Below are 17,878 nucleotides of genomic sequence, written 5' to 3' on the forward strand. Positions count from 1 at the left end.
AATAAAATATTTACTTTGTTAATTTTACAATGTTTGAACTATGCTCTAAAAGATTTTGTAATGATTATCCTAAGGATAATGGGCCTTAGTTTAATTATAATTTATGTACTATATTAATTATCTGTAAATGGTTCCAATGTGAGTATACTTATTTCAAATGTAGCAAGGTAATTTGCATTTATAAACTTTGCTTCAGAATTGAAGTAGTGTATTTTATAGTAAGAATAAATATCATATATGACAGTTTTAAAGAATTCGTATTTTCTTCTAGAATATTTATATTACTTTTCAGGGCAGTTGTATAATTTTGTCCCGCTATGAGCTCATGACTGTTATGAGAAATCAGATTAAGAAAGAAGACTTTACTCAGAAATATAGATAGCAATATCCCAAGAGTGCTTTTCCAAAAAGCAACTGGACTTTCTTGTTTTTCCCCCCTTGAAAATGTTTTGCTTCTCATCAGTGAAGCTTACGACTGAAGACAACTAAGTCAAAAGCTGAATATAAGAAAGAAGTAATTGAGAAGCGAGTTGACAATTGGAAAAGCAAAGCTATGCATGGCCAATACTTGAAAAGTATTGAAGGCAGAGCTGACCAAAAATTAACTTGGAACTGGTTAAAATAACAACTCCCAAAAGAAACCAGCATCGCTGCATAAAGAACTCTGACAAATTGAAAGACAAAAAAGATAAGTATAAAAAGTGGAAAGCGGGGGACATAACTAAGGCATAATATCAGCAAATAGCCCAAACATGTAAAGATGAAATGTGGAAAGCTAAGGCTCAAGAAAACAAGAAAAAATTAAGGAAACAATTGGTCCATTGCTGGGAGAAAGTGGCAAGAAGGTGACAAGCAACAGGGAGAAAGCAGAACTATTTAATTCATGTTTTGCATCTGTCTTTACACAAAGCGGTGAAACAGTCCAACCTATCAAAAACAGCACCACAAAAATCAGATTAGGAACACAAGTTGAAATAGGGAAGAAAAAGGTAAGTGAGCACCTGTCCACCCTAAACGAGTTCAAATCACCAGGACCAGATGGATTACACCCCAGGATTCTGAAGGAACTGGCAGATGAGATCTCAGAACAACTGAACTATATCTTTCAGAAATCCTGGAACACCGGGGAACTACCAGAGGACTGGAAAAGAGCTGATGTGGTTCCCATCTTCGAAAAAGGGAAAAAAACAGATCCAGTAAACTACAGACCTATCAGCCTGACCTCAATATCAGGAAAGATTCTGGAAAAGATAATCAAGCAACAAATTAGCAAACACCTAGAAGCAAACAAAGTAATAGCCAAAAGCCAACATGGGTTTGTCAAAAACAGATCATGCCAGACTAATCTTATTGCATTCTTTGATAATGTGACAAAATTAGTGGACCAGAGGAATGCCGTCTATATAGTTTACTTGGACTTCAGTAAGTCATTTGATAAGGTAGACCATAACCTACTACTAGATAAAGTAGAAGAATGTGGGTTAGACAGCATCACCACCAGATGGATTTGTAATTGGCTGATCAACCGCACTCAACGTGTAGTCCTCAATGGAACTTCCTCTTCATGGAGGGAAGTATGCAGTGGAATACCCCAAAGCTCTGTTTTGGGCCCAGTACTCTTCAACATCTTCATCAATGATTTGGATGAGGGAATAAAGGAGGAACTCATCAAATTTGCAGATGACACCAAGCTTGCAAGAATAGCCAACACTCCAGAAGATAGGCTAAAGATACAGAAGGATCTTGACAAACTTGAACATGGGGCACTATCTAATAAAATGAAATTCAATGGTGAAAAGAGTAAGGTTCTACATTAACAAAAACGAAATGTACAGGTACAGTATAGGTGGTACCTTGTTCAACAGTAATAATTGTGAAAGGGATCTTGGAGTCCTAGTGGACAACCATTTAAATATGAACCAGCAGTGTGCAGCAGCTGCCAAAAAAGCCAACACAGTTCTAGGCTGCATAAAGAGAGGGATAGAATCAAGATCACGTGAAATGTTAATACCACTTGATAATGTCTTGGTAAGACCACACTTGGAATATTGCATTCAGTTTTGGTTACCACGATGTAGAAAAGATGTGGAGACTCTAGAAAGAGTGCAGAGAAGAGCAACAAAGATGGTTAGGGGACTGGAGACTAAAACATATGAAAAACGGTTGCAGGAACTGGGTATGTGTAGTTCAATAGAAAGAAGGACTAGGGGAGACATGATAGCAGTGTTCCAATATCTCAGGGGTTGCCACAAAGAAGAGGGAGTCAAACTATTTTCCAAGGCACCTGAGGATAGAACAAGAAGCAATGGGTGGAAACTAATCAAGAAGAGAAGCAACTTAGAACTGAGGAGAAATTTCCTGACAACTAGAACAATTAATCAGTGGGACAGCTTGCCTCCAGAAGTTGTGAATGCCCCAACACTGGAAGTCTTTAAGAAGATGTTGGATAGCCATTTGTCTGAAACAGTATAGGGTTTCCTTCCTAGGCAGGGGGTTGGACTAAAAGACCTCCATGGTTCCTTTCAACTCTGCTATTGTATTGTATTGTATTGTATTGTATTGTATTGTATTGTATTGTATTGTATTGTATTGTATTGTATTGTATTGGTATATGCAAGCGAGGGAAGCTTCATATGGGTACACGCAGGGTCTGTTGATGACAGTTTTTCTTCCAAAACCTATCTCTGTTGCCAGAAAGGTTGAAGACCATTGTGTAACTGTACAAAATAATCTTCCAGTTTTTCTGTATAGTAATTGCTAAAGATATAACAAAGGTAAACCGTCTATGTCTTTTACCACAGTAAGAGAAGAGCCATGTTAGTCCATGGTGGCAAAAAAAAAAAAAAAGGGAATGAGATAGTAACTTTTCCCTGGCTATAGCTATCAAAATCTGAATTTTTATCATCAGACTAAGAATTATCTAGGTTCAGGAATGTTTTGTATAGATGAAAGAAAAGACTCAGATGAACTGACTATTAGGCTGGAAAAAACATTGTAAAACTAGTTAAAATTGGCAGCAGCAACACAGACAGAACCCTATACTCTGTTCATGATACATCCTTTCACAAAATAGGGAACAGAATAAAGATGCTATTGGAGTAAAGAAAGATCTGGATATATTAGCAGTTAGCACAAGTGTTGAATATAATGTCCAACTGTTGTTAAAACCAATGATGGAAATTGCTCTATTCAATAGTCTTAAAATTTTACTTCAGAAAGTTATTTCATTGAAGAGCAGCTGTTTTATGTAAAATAATTTGGAAATCAACAGTGAATTACTGTTTGGATTGCTGGTTGCCTTTTAAAAAAATGAAATGTGTGTGTTAGATTAGCTCCTGTGTTCCTTAAAATATGTATTTAAGATATACGTATGAAAGAAAAGATGTAAGACAATATACACTTGAGTTTCAGTGTTGTTGTTTCTCAGTAAGATAGACCGAGCAAAATATTTTAACATATTTTAATTCTACTTACCATTTTAAAACATCACTTATGTTAAAAATGAAGCATCTATATGGAAATTTAATTCATTGATGGCAACAGAAAGAGCTTCAGGAATATACAAAAGAAAGGAAGTGAAACAGTGTACTGGCTCTCAATAATGTTGGCAAAAAGATAATGGATAACAAAGAAAAAGTGATGTTACTGAATCCTATTTTGTCTGTTTTCACCAACAAGAGATTATGTGGCATTCTGAAGAATAGCACAGTCAGGATTGAAGCTTCAGATTGATAAAAGCATGTTGGGGAAAATGCTATTTACTTTAAACAAGTTTACATCTTCAGGACTATATGCACCGTATTGAGGGTACATGAACAACTTCATGATAGCTTGACTGAGTCATTTTATATTATTTTTTGAGAGCTCTTAGAGAATTGGCAAACTGCTCAATGGCTGGAAGAGACCAAATGTCACCTGAATGGCATGACAAGTGGATATACACTGGCTTGAAAAATTGTAAAGAGTACTCTTCATTGATTCTTTATTAATCTGTGGCAATATACCAAATAGAGTACCACAAGGTGCTGTTCTGGATGTTGTACTAAAACATTTTATTAGTAAGTGGGATGAACAGGTAGAGGCAATGTTTATCATATTTGGAAATGATACAAAACAGGCTGCAATAGCTAATATCTGAGAAGATAGAATAAAAGGCAAAATGATCCAGATGAGTTAGCAAAAAGGTCTGAACATAACAGTACCTTATGCAATGAAACACACACATTCAGAGTTCTGGATAGGGAGGATACATGACTTGGCAAAAGGTCTTGGAATAATAGTTTATTGCAAATTGAATACCAGTAGCATTGTGATGTGGTTGCCAAAATGCACATACAGGTTTACCCTGATTCAATAGAAGTATTTCCAAAGTAATAATTCAACTTGATTCTACATTGGTCAAACCCAGCTTTCAATACTATGTTCAGTTTTGGTTATCATATTTTAAGAAAATTCTAAAGAGATGTGGTCAATCTTTCTTGGGTTTGGTCTGCAGAATATTATTTTGAGGTAATGGAAAAGTGTTATAGTAGGTAACGTAATAAGATACAAGTGAATGGGAGAAAATTATAGATTCATGCTATGTTTCCATAGAGGATGACACCTGTTTCAGCAGTTTTCTGCTAGATTTGATGGCACAATTTAATATTTGAGGCTCTTTTATTGAATCAGGTGTACTATCTATCTAGCTTAATGCTATCTTTAAGATCTCAAGTGAAATATTAACCAAGCTCAGGTCTCTGACACAAATCTATATGCTCTGTTAGTAGGAAAATGAAATTGCCCAAGACATACATGATGTAATAGTTTAAATCATCAGGAAAATATGTACACCAACATTGTCTTAATCTATATTGTGTAATATTACTGCAATAATGGTTATATAGTTTTCCCACCCTTCCTTTATGACCTCTCTGGTTCATTGAACAGTGTTCATTTTGTTTCTGCCAATAACTTTGTGAGAAAGCTGGACTGGGGAAATGAAGGCTGGGCTGAAGTCCCTGTACAAGTCTTGTAGGGTCAAATAGGGACTTGAGCCTGAACCTCCCAAGTATCAAACTGTTTCCTTAATCAGTCTACACTGAGATTATCCTCAATAGGTTCATGACATTGTTGTCAATATAAGTTTCCAGATGTAACCTAACATGCTTTCAGCAGTATTTTAGATAGGTTAAATCAATATAATTCTTATTATATTCTGTAACTATTTCTTATTTATAATGGTTTGATAAGCACAGTTTTAATAATTTAACACGTTTTTGCATTCAGTGAAATATTGTTGCTCAAAATTAATGTTTTCTATTCTTCCAGACTTTGCCATGAAGATAATTGCTGTATTAAGGACATGTTGCAAGTATTTATTGAGACTTTCAACAGAGTTCCATATTTATAATGAAGTGTAAGATCTCTTTGATCATATATTGTAGCATAGTGATAGGCCAGGGAGTCTTTTTGAATATCCGTCTGTTTTTAGTGGTAGGGTAATATATTTGGATTTGATGACATTTTTGTCTAGTATTTTTCTACCATGGCTCGTAAGAACTGTTTGTCTTTGTTCAAGAGAGTTTGTTTATATCTAGTTCTATAAAAACTAATAGTTATGATTATTGACATATAAATTGAATTTCTCTACTGAATTACTCTAATCTACTGAATTAGGTTTCGTGGGCTCTCTGAACTTGGTTGTTTTCTTGCAACCAAAAAATCCTCCAAAACAACCACAATCACAACCACAACTACAACCAAGCTCAGAGAACACCAAGGACCCCTCATTTCAATCCTGGGTACAAATATTTTCCTTTAGAGAATAAGAAGGTTTCTTCTTATTTACATTTGACTAAGGAATAAAGCATATTCCTTAGTGAAGAATGAACGTTCTTTTTTAGTTTGTGTTATTATTACAGTATGTTATAATATGTTGACATGCTGAAGTGGTATAAATGTCAGTAACTGATTTGCAATTCCATATCTAATAATTTGATCTCTAAAAATATAATTGTCATTAAAATATAACATTAACATTTTGTTTCTTTTTTGCAGGCATAGCCAAAACGTTTGTGACCTTAGTACTTGGAATATTCATCATCCTGGATAATTACTCTGAAATTCTGCTATAGGATAAATGCCTTGAGAAGCACAAGATGATGATGAATAGCACTGAAGCCTTGGAATCTTTGTATTGACTGAGGAATTACAATGTTTACTTTGTGAACAAAAACTATTTTGTAGTGGACAAAACATTTGAAAATGCGGCCATGGACTGGCTCCTGGCGATGGATTATGCTCATCCTTTTTGCTTGGGGAACATTGCTCTTTTACATAGGTGGACACTTAGTAAGAGACAGTGAGCATCCGGACCACTCTAGCCGTGAACTGTCAAAAATACTAGCAAAACTTGAACGATTGAAACAGCAAAATGAAGATTTAAGACGAATGGCAGAGTCTCTCAGGTAAGCTTTTTAAATCTTCCTCAGAACATAAGTACTCTGGAATTCTATTGTCTATATACAAACATGAGAACAAAGCTGAATTCATTATTAAATACTCCTGCAATTATGCATTTAGAGCTATGCCCATATTCTGTAATATTTTTTCCTGATATAGATCCTTTTTTTGAATAAAAGAAGCTATGGATAGTTTAATGTTGATGTTTTTTTCTATATTTGGAATAGTTAACAATGGTCTTAGAGCTAACTGAAGAGTTTAAAAGATATTAATTTTAGGGTGCAGCAACTTCATGCTATCATTTTTAGGTATGGGCAGCTATGCTCTGCTTACAGTTGTGGCTAAAAAGTGTAAGGGAACCCTTCCACCTTTTCCCAAAGAATATCTGCTTGTAATGAAATAAGTTGAAACTGACATAAGTAAATGGCATCTACCATTCTTTACTCCATAGTCCATAGAGCAAATACTTTGCATTGATTTTTTTTCTTTTCCTTCTTGGTTTGTATTTTTAATCTTTTAAAAAATTTAAAATGTCTTGGCATAGCTAGAGATCCTGTACAGGTACTGGAGACTCTTAGAAGTCTGGATGGGAGAAAATAGGCTAAATGTGAACACAAGCAGAATGTATTACAGTTTGTTCCTTGCTACTCTCTGGTAGCTGCAGTTACCTGGAGAGGATATATTGCTCTTGAAGGAAAAGATTCAAATTTTAGGGGTTTGCTAGATAAGGAGGTGGAAGATGGTCTTTTCCCACATCCATTCTCCCATCCTGAAATGGGAGGATCCGACTACAATGATTCATTAACAATGCTCCATAGTGCTGGGGACTGCATTTAAAGACAATAGAAAATTGTATTGGAGTCAAAAGTACAATAACTCACTTGTTAATTGGCATCAACACTATGAGCATTATATCTATATTATGTCCCACTGCTAGGATCTGCATTGATTGCTAATGTTTCCAGCTGTAAGTCAAACTGGTAGTTTTGAATTGAAAGTTCTGTATGGCTGGACATGTAAGTTCTTACAGAACTGTTTATTCCATTTGGAATCAACTTAATATACCCAAAAGAAGTTTCTTGTCATTTCACTTACATGAGGTGAGGTAAAACAAGGTTTTGCTTTTCCATCATGGCATCCTCATTATGGAATAGATTAAAAATTACCCTGGCTGATGGCCTTTCAGAACGTTTTCAGGAGTAGCCTTGAGGAATGATTGTGATTCATGCTACTTGGATTTATTATTATATAGCTGCTGCCCCTGCCCTAGGGAACATCTTGCAGTGAGGTTGGCTCCTACTCTGCTGGTGTTCCAGAAGAGTGTTGAGGCTTGGTTCTTTCAACTAGCATGGGAACCCAAGAGTGTGATGCAACCCTAGGGTGGCTGGTGGCTTGAGGATGCTCTCTCCATTTTTTTAACTTTATTTATTTTATTTTTTTATTCAGTTTTTCTTGTACAGCACCCAGTTACTTTGATAGAGAGATGGGCAATATATAAATTTGATTAATAAGATAAATGCATTAATAAATACACATGTATGGTATTCCTGCCTGCACTTTAAATCCTGCCACTGTGTATCGGACTGTCTCTGAGGCCCCTTGGTATCTTGTGTCAACGCTGAAGCTGGTCTACCTGCCTCGGAGTTTTGTTTGCTATGAGTGTATTACTTGGAATGCTGAAACCTTGGGTTATATCTAATGTGGCACCTAGACCCCTGCTTCTATAGAGTTGGTGCTTAATGCTTGTTCTTGTGCTGCTCAGTGCAGTCTTTTAGTTCAGCCCTTTCCAGCCACTAGTAGGATCAACAGCCAATGCATGGATTGGTCTTGCCATGACATTTTCCCTTCCTCTTTCTCTGTGTATCTGAGAGCCAGTTTGGTGTAGTGGTTAAGGCATAAGGCTAGAAGCTGGAAGATTGTGAGTTTCTAGTCCCACCTTGGGTATGAAGCAGGATGGATAAAAAAATGATGATTTTTAAAATTAAAATTGGATTTTTAAATTTTTTTATCAAATTTATTTTAATAAAATTCTTTTGGAGTAAAAAAGATAGCTAAAGATAGGTTTCTATTTAAGATAGAGTAATAATTTAGTTTATTCAGCATGAAATGGAGCTTAGTTATGTAACATGCGGCTGTATATTATGCAATATTTATATTTTGGTAAACTCATTCAATGAATCCAAGCTCTGCAAGTTAAAATAACATGCACTGCATTGATGCATTCATACAATTTCACAGTAACCATGAGATAAATCATAAAACAAAGTTCAAGAATATTCCTTTATCCCATTGTTTTGCTAATCTATGTACACTACAAACTGTTTGAAGAGAAATACATCCGTACCACCAGGTACTAATCATGAGGAGGAAGGGCAAGTGGTAAAAATGAAAGTGAAATATTCTAAGCAGCTAATAAATATAATATTAAAGAGCACCTGTCATTTCAGATCCATCATGGCAGCACCTGTTAGCGGGCATCCACTCACCTGCTGCCTGCCAGGTCCCTCACCTTGTTGTGTCACTGCTGCATCACCAGCCGTCCCATTAAAGTGAATGGGACTCGGTGAGTCAACAGTGGGTCAGAAGAGGAGCTGCTGCGGGACAGGGATGACAGTTGTTCTTTAAAAATTATGATTTAAATCAAGTTGATTTAAATCAAGCCTTTTTACTTTAGTGATTTAAATAGTGATTTAAATCAAGTTGATTTAAATCAAATCCACCCTGGTATGAAGTCAGTTGTTGACCTTGAGCTAATCACATTCATTGAGTACTAGGAAGAAGGCACTTCTGAAATCTTGTCAAGAAAACTACAGGGACTTGTCCATGCGATCTTTGAGAATTGGACATAATTGAATGGAAAAAAATATATTTTACTGTAATTATGTTATTATTAAGTATTGTGTTTTAAGCTTTTATTATTCTTTTTTGCTTTTATGGTAATTTAAGTATGTTGTAATCTGCCATTATATGAGGCATGAAGGTTTAGTTGCATATTTTTTTTGGTAATTGAATAAAATATATGTGCACTGTTATATGTAATTCTTCTAGAATGCAAGTATTTGTGTGCAGGCTTACCTAAAGTAGGGGTCCCTAACCTAACCCACAGATGGAACTTTGCAGGTTTCAGCGGCCTGGTTGTTGGCATGCCACAGAGCATGTCAGCAACTGTGGCATGCCAACAACTGTGGCATGCCAGCAACCAGGCCGTACAAACCTGCAAAGCTTCATCTGTGGGATGCAGGCACCATGTGAAACCATGCCCCTTCTGGTCCACAGAAAAACCTGTCTCCACTGAACTATTCCATGATACCCCAAAGGTTGGGGGCTGCTGACCTAATAGACATCCTTTTAAATAGTTTCTATTGAATATTGTTTTGTGCAGATCTTCCACTTATAAAAATAATAATGCACATATTTTTGTTTAGAAAATTGCATCAAAAATGCAGAAAATGTGTTTGTTTGTTTGTTTGTTTGTTTATTTATCTATTTATTAAATTGTTAAGTTTATTTGCCACCTATCTTGTTAGGGCTACTCTAATTGGCTTACAACTATAAAAATAGAAAAATGAAAATAAATACAACAGTAGCAAAGTCATGGAAAGATTGGAATAAACAATGAAAAAGAAAACAATGAGAATACAACTATATGAGAATAAAGATGGATGGGTAGGGAAGCAGGTAGCACAGGGAGGAGTGGGGTTTTTTAATCAGTATAATAGGCACTCCCATTGTGGTACTCCTCCATTGGGTCCCCAGGTCGACAAGTCTTCAGACTCTTACAGAAGAATAGGAGGATAGAGGCAGATTTCAACTTGGAGGGTAGACTCATTGAAGATTAACTGCATATTCCTTCCTGAACCTATTATTAAATTGGGGGTTTTGACACCATAGAGCTTGTTATTTTTTTGTTGGGCTATACTAACTCTCAAAAAAAGCTTCTCGTGGTATTTTTGAACAACCTGTGCTATTGCTCTATTCTGCCAGCTTGCCTCAGCTGACTATGAACCTGAATATGAAAGTAGATTGTGATAAATTGCTAAGCTTGCTATGCCAAACTAACGATGCTTAGAATGAACTAAAGGAATATATCATAGATCTTACCTGCTTGCATCCCATTGTGGTTATTTTCATAGTGTTCTCATTTGATAAAATGGGCCTGCTTCATTCCAACCTGGTGCAAGGGATTGTTGTTGTTGTTAGTGACGAAGTCGTGTCTGACTCATTGCAACCTCATGGACAATGTTCCTCCAGGCCTTCATATCCTCTACCATCCCCTGGAGTAAATTTAGACTCACACTGATTGCTTCAGTGATTCCATCCAGCCACCTCATTCTCTGCCGTCCACTTCTTCTTTTGCCCTCAATCGTTCCCAGCATTAGGCTCTTCTCCAGTGACTCCTTTCTTCTCATTAGGTGGCCAAAATATTTGAGTTTCATCTTCAGGATCTGGCCTTCTAAAGAGCAGTCAGGGTTGATCTCCTTTAGGACTGACCGGTTTGATCGCCTTGCAGTTCAAGGGACTTGCAGGAGTCTTCTCCAACATCATAGTTCAAAGGCCTCAATTCTTTGGCGCTCAGCCTTCCTTATGGTCCAACTTTCACAGCCATACGTTGTAACTGGGAAAACCATAGCCTTGACTATACATACTTTTGTTGGCAGAGTGCTGTCTCTGCTTTTTAATATGCTATCTAGATTTGCCATAACTTTCTGCCTCAGGAGTAAGCATCTTTTAATTTCTTGGTTTTAATCCCCACCTGTTATGATCTTGGAGGCCAGGAAAATGAAGTCTGTCACTACCTCCATTTCTTCCCCATCTATTTTCCAGGAATTGAGAAGGCTGGATGTCATTAGTTTTCTTAATGTGGAGTTTCAAGCCAACTTTTGTACTCTCCTTCACCCGATCAAGAGGCTCTTTGGTTCCTCTTCACTTTCTGCCATTAGTGTGGTATCATCTGGATATCTGAGGTTGTTGATATTGCCCCTGGCAATCTTCATTCCAACTTGTGATTCTTCTAGCCCCGCCTTTCTCATGATATGCTTATCATATGTTAAATAGGCAGGGTGACAATATACAGCCTTGCTGAACTCCTTTCCCAATTGTGAACCAACTACCACATTTTTCGGAGTATAAGATGCTCCGAAGTATAAGATGTATCTAGCTTTGGGGAGGAAAACAAGGGAAAAATATCTTCTTCCTAGCAATTTGCCTCCTTGCAACAAACAGCACAGACAATATAGACTGTTTGTAGTGTTACATTTCAGACTATACTTATACAGATGCTGTTAAAATTGATGTGCTTTCTGGAAGTATAGTTATTCTCTGCTATTTAAAAGAAGATACAATAGCACTGGGCGTCTTCAGGTCAAGCATTTATTTTAAAAAGCTTCTTCATTTTGTTAAGTTGTCTAGAACAATAATAAATCAGTTTTTTAAAAATAAGTCTAATAATTTGAACATTCTACAGGCATTTATAGTTACTGAGCAGCAAACAGCCTGATTAGCACAAGGAAAAAAAATCTGCCTCTGCCTCCCAGCAATTTGCCTCGTGGAGCAAACAGCAAATTTTACTTTCGGTTTATCCCGATCATCAGCTGTTTCAGGCTGCAGGGATTGCTGTAGCCCGGGATGGGGAATATATGGCACACATGCCACAGGTGTCATCCAGAGCCATTTGTCAGGGCACGGAAGGCATTATCCTGTCAGCTGGTCAGCGCACATGTGTGCGCTGGCGAGCTAAATTCAGCCTTTTTTTAAAGTCATTTTTCACCCTCCTCAGGCTCCAGAGGCTTTATAAGAGCCTGAGTAGGGCGAAAAGAGCCTCCCCCCCCCCCCAGAGGCCCTTCAGAGACTTCAGGAGCTTCCCTGAAGCTTCCGGAGCGCAAAAAACCCGGCCCTATGGACAAACAGGATGTTTGGGAACAGACTTCCAGTTTGCTCGGAGGGTCGGTTTAAGCCCTCGGGAGGCTTCAGGGACCTTCAGGAGGCTTCCCTGAAGCCTCCAGAGGACTAAAAAAGATCCTATGAGCAAACTGGAAGTCACTTCCGGTTTGCTTGGAGGGTCAGTTTAAGCCCTCCAGAGACTTCAGGGACCTTCAGGAGGATCCCCTGAAGCCTCCAGAGGACTAAAAAGGACACTCTGAGCAAACAGGACTTCCAGATTGCTTGTAGGGTCCTTTTTAGTCCTCTGGAGGCTTCAGGGAAGCCTCTGAGCAAACCAGAAGTGACTTCTGGTTTGCTCGGAGGGTTGTTTTTTGCCCTTCGGAGGCTTCAGGAAGGCCTCCTGAAGGTCCCTGAATCCTCCGGGGGGGAGGCTGTTTTCGCCCTCCCCAGGCTCCTATAAAGCCTCTGGAGCCTGGGGAGGGTGAAAAAAGCATGGAAAAATGAGGGGAAGCTCCTATTATGTGCACATGTGGGGTGGGTCGCACGTTGCATTATGAGTGCAATACGCCTGCACACGACCCCCTTCCGCTCCCCCCATGGCATGCGAGCCAAAAAAGGTTCGCCATCGCTGCTAGAGCCTATTGCAACCTCTGCAAGCCTCTGTTTTCTGCAAGGAGGTAAATTGCTGGGAGGCAGAGGCCAAAGGGTTGGGGCCGGTGGGTTGGCTACATTCAGTGTATAAGATGCACCCAAGTTTTCACCCTCTTTTAGGGAGGAAAAGGTGTGTCTTATACTCCGAAAAATATGGTAGTGATTCCGTGTCCAGTTCTCACTGTTGTTTCTTGACCCTCATATAGGTTTCTCAAGAGGTTTAGGTTTAAGTTTATTAGATTTATATGCCGCCCTTCTCCCAAGGACTCAGGGCGACATACATCATTAAAAGAAACACATAATACAAAAGTTAAAAAACATTAAATAGAATATCCCAAACCCAATTAAAATTGACAATGACACTTTTTTAAAAAAAATCGAATTAAAATTAACAATGATCAATAATTTATTTTGTTTTGTTCAGGCCATGCTGGCTTGCTGGAAAAGCCAACTTTTTAGGGCATGTCGGAAGGACCGGAGATCGGGGATTATATGAAGCTCCAGGGACAGCTCATTCCAGAGGGAAGGCACTCCCACAGAGAAGGCTGTCCCCCTGGGGGTCACTAGCCAACACTGGCCGATGGCACCCTGAGGAGGCCAACTCTGTGGGATCGCACTGGACGATGGGAGGCTACAAGGGGGGAGCGCAGGGGGGGTGTCGTGCAAATAAGATGGTCTGGTATTCCCATCTCTTTAAGAACTTGCCACAATTTGTTGTGATCCACACAATCAAAGACTTTAGCATAGTTAATGAAGCAGAAGTAGATGTTTTTTCTGGAACTCCCTAGCTTTCTCCATGATTCAGTGTATGTTGGCAATTTGATCTCTAGTTTCTTCTCCTCTTCCAAATCATGTCTGTACTTCTGGTAGTTCTCGGTCTACATACTGCTGGAACCTAGCTTGTAGGATTTTGAGCATAACTTTGCTAGAATGTGAAATGAGTCCAATGATGCGGTAGTTTAAACATTCTTTGGCATTGCCCTTCTTTGGAATTGGAATGTAAACTGACCTTTTCCCATCCTGTGGCCATTGTTGAGTTTTTCAAATATGCTGGCAAATTGAGTGTAGCTCTTTTACTGCATTGTCTTTTAAGATTTTGAATAGCTCATCTGGAATATTGTCACTTCCACTAGTTTTGTTGTTGCTCAGATTTCCTAAAATCCATTTGACTTCACATTCCAGGATGTCTGGCTCGAGGTCAGTGACCACTCTATCATGGTTATCAGGGACTGTAAACTCGTTCTTGTATAGTTCTTCTGTGTAATTTTGCCACCTCTTCTTAATCCCTTCTGCCTCTGTTAGGTCCCTGCCATTTTGATACTTTGTCATGCCCATCTTTGCATGAAGCACTTCCTTTATATCTCCAATTTTTTTTTTCTTGATGAGATCTCTGGTCCTCCCTATTCTATTGTTTTTTTCTATTTGCACTGTTCATTTAAGAAGGCATTCTTATCTCTTCTAGCTACTCTATGGAATTCTGCATTCAATTGTGTGTAACTTTCTCTTTCTCCCTTGTCGTTTGCTTCCCTTTTTTCCTCAGCTATTTGTAAAGCTTTTAGTTTTAGTTGCTACCTCTTGTACAATGTTGCGAACCTCCGTCCATAGTTCTTCAGGCACTCTGTCTATCAGATCTAATTCCTTAAATCTATTTATCACCTCTTCTGTATATTCATCAGGGATATGATTTAGTTCATACCTGAGTAACCTAGTGCTTTCCCCTATTTTCTTCAATTTAAGCCTAAATTTTGCAATGAGAACTCATGATCTAAGCCACAATCAGCTCCTGGTTTTGTTTTTACTGACTGTATAGAGCTTCTCCATTTTTGGCTGCAGAGCACATAATCAATATGATTTCTGTGTTGACTGTCTGGTGATGTTCACGTGTAGAGTCATCTCTTGGGTTGTTGGAAAAGAGTGTTTGCTATGACCATCATATTCTCTTGACAAAATTCTATCAGCCTGTGCCCTTTCATTTTGTACTCCAAGGCCAAACTGTTATTCCGGTTATCTTTTGGCTTCCTACTTTTAGCATTCCAAACCCCCATGATGATAAGGACATCGTTTTTGGTGTTAATTCTAGAAGGTGTTGTAGGGCTTCAAGGGATTGGAGGTTATTAAATTTGATTCCTTCATTTTAAATGGATGAGAACAACCTTTTCCTTAACCCAGATGAAGTTTTATTACGTTGGGATTCTATTTGTATTTGGCTGAGTGTTTCAGCTACTAAATTTAGTTTCCAGCTTCTAATTCATAATATCTGGGAAGTTTTCCTTACTAAATTTCAAATAAGAATAATAAAGCCAAATATAACACTTAAGTTCTAGTTTATGAATGTAGGTGAATCAGAATTGAATGAATTGAAGCATTTGGGACTACAGGGTTCATAGCACATAACCGTCTACAGAAAGTTTGTCCAATAGAGAGGTTACTTGTGATATGTGTATATCTGGATATTGCAAATTTGGAAATTGTATCAAAATGTGGGAGGATGACATTCTTTTGTATTGAACTAAATTGTTCAGTATGTGATATTCATCCTGCATACAATTATAAAAAGGAGTGGCAGTTGTATCCTTTCCTCATATTTTATTGTGCTAAATGAATAATTCTCTTTTCTTGTCCATTTATAGTGAGACCGAAGTCTCTAGATGTGGTGCTGGACAAAACAAAACTTTATTTATGCTGGGATATAATATGTACAAATTGCTCACTCCTGTGACAATATGATTACCATATTGCAATTTATTATTGGGCTACATATTTTAAAAATTGATTGGGTAATTTCCTAATTGCAGTACTAATTCTTGCAGCTTTTAACATACAGAACTATCAATAATGCAGTTGTATGTGTCCATTTAATTTTTTCCACACACTTTTACTTTTGCTATAGGATACCAGATGGTTCTATTGATCAGGGTCCTGCTGCAGGAAGAGTACATGCTTTAGAAGAACAGCTAATAAAAGCCAAAGAACAGATGGAAAATTACAAACAACGAACAGGAGATGGTTTGTATAGGAGAGCATTTTTTTATATTTAGATGAGTACTCAATTTCACAACGTGTGTTCTGTTTAGAGAATTAATAATGTTAATTGCTGTTCACTTTCCTTTATTTTATTAGTGGGCTTTGGAAAAGACCATGAAATACTAAGAAGAAGGATTGAAAATGGAGTCAAAGAGTTTTGGTTTTTTCTCCAGAGTGAACTGAAGAAATTAAAAAACCTGGAAGGAAATGAATTGCATAAACATATTGATGAACTTCTATCTGACTTGGGTGAACATGAAAGGTACTAGTAGCTATTATTAAATATTTGTTGCAGTAACAGTTTCAAGTAACATTATAAACCAGTGTTTCTTGAAGTCCTAGCAGCCTCTGAATAGTCTACAAAATCAAAATTATTTGCCAGTCTACGTTGAAAAATAATGCAATATTAAAATCCCATCAAAGAATTGTGAGAAGTGATATAGCAGTGAAGGAATCATTTTTAATCATTTTAGTGCTCATACAAACAAAAATTCTTTTTGGAGTTACCATCTGTCTGTCTATATGCTACTAAAACTCGCATATCTGTAATCTTTAACTGGGCAAAATAGTGTCTAATAAGGCAATATTTTTCAACCACGGTATTTCCAGTAATCTAATTTTCAGAATGTATCCAAAATCCAAGACCACTGACTTCCATGGAATTGAAATTACGACATAAATTTCATAGATCAATTAATTAGAAAATATGAAATGAACTGTGAAACTATTATATTATAGCTTTTATATGAAAAAACGTATTTTAACAGAATGTAACATATAGAATGCAGTGGTTTTGAAAACAAATTTTATACATTAGATACTGTTTATTAGATAGTAGTAAAAGAGCTTCTTATCACAACTACAATTTGGCAAAATGTTGTTTATGAAAGAATAATTAGTATTCAGTGTAATTTGGTGTTTTTTTTTAAATGCATCATTTTATTTTACTTATTTAGCATATGGCATCAACAGAGGTCATACAGTCCCTGATACAATACAACACTAATAAAACACATATGCACAAACACAAACATGAATTTAAATAGAGCATCACCATATACATGCATGTAAAGCATATGGACAATACAATAAATGAGATTAAGTATTAAATTAGGGTAAAACCATGATGAAATTAACACAATATGGTGGCATAGAGTTGCAATAGGATAGATGTTATAGTTAGACCTATTAGATCCCACAGACTAGGCCTCCTCCGAATTCCATCTACCGGCCAATGCCGATTGGCTACCACCCGGAGGAGGGCCTTCTCTGTGGCTGCTCTGGCCCTCTGGAACGAGCTCCCCGTGGAGATTCGGACCCTCACCACCCTTCAGGCTTTCCACAAAGCCCTTAAAACCTGGCTGTTCCGACAGGCCTGGGGCTGACGAATTCCCGTCCCCGCTCGAATTGTGTGGTTGTTGATTGTTTTAAATTGTTGTAGTTGTTTGTTCTGTTGTTTTCCTCCTGTTTGTATCCCCCCCTTACTTTGGTTTGTGAGCCGCCCTGAGTCCCTCTGGGAATAGGGTGGCATAGAAATGCAATAAATCAAATCAAATCAATATCTAAGGAAGCTAACCATCTAACTGCTTCTAGTGTAGTCTCAAAGAGATTGTTAGATTGTAGAGATTTCTTAAAGATTCTCAAATTGTATGTACTATTATTTGTTCCAATGCAGCACAGTCACATTATGGGCTTTTGGCCATTTCCCATATAAAGAGTTTAGCTGTAGTTCTGGCATGGCATGTCCTGATTCCATTCTGATAGCTCCATATTTTGGGGGCAGTTGCATTCTTAGGAGTTGTTTTGTTGGATCTATCATATTTTTCGGAGTATAAGACCCTCCAAAGTATAAGATGCACCTAGCTTTTGTGGAGAAAAC

General features: G+C 37.5%; 1 protein-coding gene across 1 annotated transcript in view; it reads left to right on the forward strand.

The window, feature by feature from the left end:
- FUT8 (fucosyltransferase 8) overlaps positions 1 to 17,878 on the forward strand; it is an 86,333-nt gene that overhangs the window by 30,568 nt on the left and 37,887 nt on the right. Inside the window, exons 2-4 of the mRNA XM_032209423.1 lie at positions 6,040 to 6,449; positions 15,866 to 15,981; positions 16,096 to 16,261. Of these exons, the coding sequence (XP_032065314.1) occupies positions 6,247 to 6,449; positions 15,866 to 15,981; positions 16,096 to 16,261 (485 nt within the window). The 5' untranslated portion in view covers positions 6,040 to 6,246. The remainder of the gene's footprint in view (positions 1 to 6,039; positions 6,450 to 15,865; positions 15,982 to 16,095; positions 16,262 to 17,878) is intronic.

This window comes from Thamnophis elegans, chromosome 1, assembly GCF_009769535.1.
Source record: "Thamnophis elegans isolate rThaEle1 chromosome 1, rThaEle1.pri, whole genome shotgun sequence".
Lineage (NCBI taxonomy): Eukaryota > Metazoa > Chordata > Lepidosauria > Squamata > Colubridae > Thamnophis > Thamnophis elegans.